General features: G+C 39.8%; 1 protein-coding gene across 2 annotated transcripts in view; it reads right to left on the bottom strand.

Moving 5' to 3' along the window:
• Positions 1–2,198: 2,198 nt before the first annotated feature.
• Positions 2,199–6,000, bottom strand: part of NRIP3 (nuclear receptor interacting protein 3) — a 50,175-nt gene continuing 46,373 nt past the window's right edge. For both annotated transcript variants that reach the window (XM_030562617.1, XM_030562616.1), the window contains one exon: positions 2,199–4,419. In XM_030562617.1, coding sequence (XP_030418477.1) covers positions 4,404–4,419 — 16 coding nt within the window. In that variant the 3' untranslated portion in view covers positions 2,199–4,403. The remainder of the gene's footprint in view (positions 4,420–6,000) is intronic.

Raw genomic sequence — 6,000 nt, 5'->3', positions numbered from 1 at the left:
ATCTACAGGAGATTTGGGTTTGGACTTGGATAAACTCTAGCTGATGCAGGCTCAATCCAGACAAGGCAAAGATATTACTAGTAGTTAGGGGGAAGCAACTGAAAGAATTGGCTAGAATTATATCAGCCCCTCTAGTCAAAGATGTTCAATTGTTATTTGCGAATCACCTTTACAAACAGAGAGCTCTTATTTAGAACTGGTTGGAAAATGGGAATCCTTTCCTGGGGTTTGGGGGGGGTGGGTGAGTGTTTTTGAAAACAATTTTGTCCAAACTAGGACAAAAGATCACAAATGTGAAAATTTTTGTGGGAAGCGATTTAAAGAAAATTTGTATTTAGTGAGAAATAAAACTGATTTTGTCCATTTTCCAGCAGCCTTCCCGGGATGTTTGTGTCAATTTTTCTTGCCACTGAATGCAACTCTTTGTTTCAGATATGGACCTAGGTGTGCTTGGTTGTGACGATCCTGCCAGGATTAGGTTGCTGTAAGGCTACACCTTGAGCCCATTCAGAAGCTGTAGCAAGCCTGGAATGCACAAGCTGCTTATTAACTAACACTGTTCCTAGGAAGCACATGACACCAGTGCTCTGTGAGCTGCACTGGCTGTCTGTAGCTACCAGCTGGAATTCAAGTGGTCATTTTTGACTTTTAAAGACTAAAGTGATTTGGGTCTGGGTTACCAAGAAACAGCTTCTGCCACTGTGCTGGATTGCCACAAATGCTGTCACAGAGGGGCTTGATATGGAGCTGCTTTGATTATAGCTGATTTGATCATAGAGGGAACTGCTGGCAGGATATTGTCCATACGTACCCCTCAACTCTGGGACATGGGTCATTAGAGCACAGGATCCCAACTGGGCAAAACATTTAAGCATGTGAGTAGTTCCACTAAAGTTAAGCACATGCTCAAGTGCCTTACTGGATCAGGGCCTAGATTTATTTCCTTTCTATACATGCTGAAAAATCACCCCCCATAGGCATTTGGAGAGGAAATGGGAAGAGGGTTGGCCAGAGTTGTTTAGTAGTTGGAAGAATTGTTTGGGGCCAGATTTAAATTATGATAGTGGGGACCCTAGCAATCTACATGATCTAATTCATTTTTTTTTTAAATATTAGTGATTTTTAAGTTTTCAGAGTGAGTGCCCAAACCTTGGGATGAGCTAGTCTAGTATATACACATATAAACTAAAGTGCTGATCCTAGCCCATCGAAGTCAATTGCAAAGCTCCCATTGACGCTAGTGGTGCAGGATTGGACCCTAAAAGAACATTTGCAAATTGTATTATTTAAGAAAGAAAGAAAGAAAGAAAGAAAGAAAGAAAGAAAGAAAGAAAGAAAGAAAGAAAGAAAGAAGATTTGGCGATGTGACAAAAGGGAGAGTTTATATATGAAGGACTAAGCGAAGGATCAAAAGGAATTTCTAAACTAAGTGAGGAATCTCAGCTCAGCAGGACATTAGATTAGAGAAGCAATAATTATATGCATGTTGGATAGTGTGACAGTAAACCCTGTAAATTATAAGGAGGCCAGCAACATCTCCTACTAAATATCTTCAGAAACAAAGTGCTTTGTATAGTGCACTCTTAGGCCTCAATGCTACAAACTATTCAAATAAAAATTAAAAGCTTGGGGAAGGCTTAACTCCCAGGTTTCTGCTATTTTATTGTCGATATGTTGCAGACAATATATCCACTAAACTACCCACTAACGATCTTTCTATCTTTTTCATCTAATTATTTTGCTTTCCGGGTTTCTAGGAGTATGATTATAGGAGTCTCTGAAATTCACAAAGTCTCCTTGATATTATTCTAAACCTTCCTATATTTGTCTCAAGGAGGTGGGAAACCTATTGTGAGTGTAAACAGCTCTTCTTTAAAAAGTAAAATTGGAAACAAGCAAAATTCATTTCAGACATCATATTGCAGTCTGATATACAGCGAAATAAGATAAGTTCCAACATTGTTACTTTACAACAATATGCTACATGCTATTTAGCATGTTTGGAAGCAGGTGATCACGAAGAGACTCATGTCCTGATAACAGGGAAAATGACTAATGTCACTACTGCAGAATTACAGAACTACTTTTTAGGCCAGAGACCTGTTATGTATTTTCAATGGCTGCAAGTTTAAGTCTTGTAAAAACAGATCACTGGCGTATTCAAGGCACAAACAAATAAACTGTAATAGCAGCTAAACTTTATTTAGACTTTAATTTGACATTCAGTACTGGTAACAAACACAGAAAGAATAAAGTACCAAAATACAAAACTCATGGCATATACATTTCATTAAATATATTCCCTATTTAGTGAAAGAGCTTTATACAACACATTGGCAGGATTATACAGTGCAGTCCACCTCTCTTATACATAGAGCTGTCTTATATAAAATACTGTATGTACAGGAGAGTACTGCACCATATCACTGAAATAGAAAATAGCCCAAAACACTAATAATCCAAATCTGATAGCAATATAAATACCCAAGACTAAAAATGGATAGTTTCAAATCCACTGCAAGAGACCAAGCTTTAAGTTGGTAAAATACAGGCACCCATGTGGTAAAGTTAGACCTGCTATTGTAGTCATAGGATTGCAGTGTACAATGATCAATGTTATTGTGAACAGATCAGCTAAACTCAGGACAAACCTATACCATGGATCAAACTCTGCAGGCCATGCTCTGGGCCTGATCTGGTTCCCAATGAAGTCAAAGAGAGCCCCTTTGTCCTTATTCAGACAAAATTCCCACTAGGCCAATTCCTAACTGGTGTTGAGTCCCAATGAGTTCAGTGGGTGCTGCAGAAATTAGGCCTAGCAGGATTTTACCAGTTGATGCCCTGATCAAGCAAAGAACGTAATAAGCACGTATATTTTTAAGTACTTGAGTTAAGTCTCATAGTCAGTAGGACTAACACATGCTTAAATTAAGTACATGCTTAAGTACCTTGCTGAATTGGTACCTAAGTGCTTTTGGTACCTGCGTGTAGGCTTAGTAATGGCTGCAGGATTCAGCCCCATAGTTACACAGCATAAGAAGCAGTACAAAGAGCCTCCTTGAAAATCTAGCTGTGTTAACACATTATGCCAAACACTCTGACTCAATAACATAAGGAAGGATATTAGTTGACTTGATTGTCTAGCAAAGTTCTTAGCTTTGAAAGAAGCCTCTCAGCTGGTGATAGTAAATAATACCTATTAGCCTTTACAAATATGTAGAGGATTACTGTAAAAGGCCAGATGCTTTCAAGTGGTGCAATAGATTTCTTTTGTTATACAGGTAAGCTTTATGTGAAGTAGTAGAATCATCATTAAAATAAGATAGCAAAAAGGGCTAAATGCTGGTCTCAAAGAAAACTCCCAGTTTCCGTCAGGGGGATCAGGTTTGGTCTTGCATTTTAAGACTACTTGGGGAATTTGCAGATAGATATAAAAATAGTGCATTAAAGATAATGATACTGAAGTACAGGAGTTTAAAGCCAACCTAGCTATCTAACTGCTGGTGCTCCAAGGGTAGTTTCAAGCTCAGTCTAGAGCTGTTGTGTTGGCATAGGCTCAGGGAGTAGCACTTGGGTGGGGAAAAAAGTGAAGGCGCTCAAAGTGAATTTGGATCACAATATCCGACACCACTAAGGCTTGGTTCACAACTGAATCTAGTAGGCCAAATTGTCTATCAGCATCACGGCTGCTTTTTAAACAGTAAAACTTTGTGCTTGTTTCTTTCTTTATGGCACAACATGCAAATCTAGCAGGATGGAGAATTTTCCGGAATTGCTGTTATTGAACTATGATTAGTCCTGGTAATAGTCTTCTGGTAAATAGAAGTCCTGAAGACAAATTTGATCAGTGAATAATCATATGATTGTTCCTCTCATAGACTCCACAGTCACATTCTTAATAACACGGTAACAATGTTATAGCTATTAGAATGATTTTTTTTTACCAATATGTGATATTTATGTTGATATTTTAATATGAGTGGCTTCCTTCTATGGCTATTTGAACCTGGTGATGTCAATTTAGTGTATATAAATAGTAGCTATTGAAAAAATCATTAGTAAAAATCTAATTCTGGTAGCTTCTAATCACAGATAAACACAGTTGCTTCATTTGAGGCTGCTATAAAAAGTACTTTTTGCATCATTAGAGTAAACTCATCAGGTTTGCCAGACCATTCATAATCAGTGGTGCACTATATTAGAATCTAGAAAATAAGCATATGTTTCTATCTCAAAAACAAGACAACATTTCTAAGGTACTGGCTACTGAATATGATTTAATTTAGCTTTACAGCGCTAGCCTAGCATAGGTGTTATCAATGATACATGTTGCAATTTCCTCTGGAACAGCTGCACAGCTTTGCTTTGATGTCAGGGTTTCTCATTTGTGAGTGTTTCTGTCTTTATTCCTCAGAAGAGCTGAAATGGGAAGAAAAAAAAGAATGTAATACAATAGGAGTTTTTGTAAGGGCCGGGGCTATTTGCTGCAGCCACATTAGGAGATCAGCAGCCAAGAGCCAAGAAGCAAAAAGTCAATTCCTCACATTCCTTCTAAATTATATCAGAACAATGAAATATCGGGCTGTTAGGAAGACTCCCCCCTCCTAATATTACCCACCATCACAGATAAGCAAGGGAATCTCTTAAGATGTTTAAAGAAAATGTTGTTTGATGGCATTCTGTCTGGCAAGGAATCACTTAACAGTTGTGATTGTAAAATCTATACTTCTACTGTTTTGCATCGGATGAAGTGGGTTCTAGCCCATGAAAGCTTATGCCCAATTAAATTTCTTAGTCTCTAAGGTGCCACAAGGACTCCTCGTTGTTTTTGCTGATACAGACTAACACGGCTACCCCTCTGAATACTTCTCTATTGTTCGTCTGTATGATCTCTGTCTGGTTCTTTGATTGTTTCTGTCTGTTGCATAACTAATTTTGCAAGATTTAAATCAACTAAGGTGGTGGGGTATTATTGGTTAAAGAATTATTTTGCAATATGTTAGGATTGGTCAAAGTATTATTATGTAATATTTTAGTAAAATGATTGGTTAAGGTATAGCTAAGGACTCAAATTTCACTATATAAACTGGGGTCCAAGAAGGAGACCTGTAGGGGGAAAAGAATAAGAAGGAAAGACCTGAAAGAAGAAGAAGAACTCACCCCACAAGACACAGCTTAAAATCAGAGCTGCTAAGAATCCTCTGCATGACCATGATGTGCAGCAAGGAACCAGAACCCAGCCGTTACCGACCTTGCATAGCTAATAGGGAAAGTCTAACTGTGTGATCAGGACTGGTAAGCATAGCATTGTATGCTTAGCACAGGCACCAACTTTCCAATGTGCTGGGGGGAAAGGGGATGCTCAACCCCCGGCTCTGCACCAGCCCCCGCTCCCACTCAACCCCTTCCCCAAGTCCCCACTCCACCTCTTTCTGTCCCTGTCCCACCCCCAAGCATGCCAGATCCTTGATCTGCTCCTCTCCCCCCCAAAAAACTGCTGATTGCAGCAAGAGGAAGGCACTGGGAGGGAGGGGAAGGTGCTGATCGGCCGGCCAACCAGTGGGGGGAGAGGCACTGGGGGATGATAGGGGGTGCTCCAGCCCCGGAGCACCCACGGAGCCTAACATGTTTTTTTCTTGGCAATTGTTAATAAATAGAGGATAAGGATATTTCTGTGTAAGGGTCTTTCACTGGTAAAAAGATCCTGCAAATCTGTAGAAGAGTATGCCTTGAGCCCGTGGAAGGGTAAGGGTTGGTACTTAAATGAATCAGATTACACCAAGCCCTAGGAAGTGGGCGTGGGTGGCCCTGAGTCCTAGGAACTGGGTAAGGGTAGGTGCTTTTCGCCTGGAGTTGTAGGAACTGGGAAACGGTGGGTGCACTGAAGTCTGTATGTTACATTTTAGCTGAGTAAAACTGGCAAGATTGGACCCTAGTCAGCAATAAGAGATAGTAATATTAGCACCTCTTACTGGTGCCAGTTCTAGCAGACCACAACCT

Source organism: Gopherus evgoodei, chromosome 4 (assembly GCF_007399415.2).
Source record: "Gopherus evgoodei ecotype Sinaloan lineage chromosome 4, rGopEvg1_v1.p, whole genome shotgun sequence".
Classification (NCBI taxonomy): Eukaryota; Metazoa; Chordata; order Testudines; family Testudinidae; genus Gopherus; species Gopherus evgoodei.
Note: the sequence above shows the minus strand (reverse complement) of the source record. Positions and strands in the feature narration are given on the sequence as shown.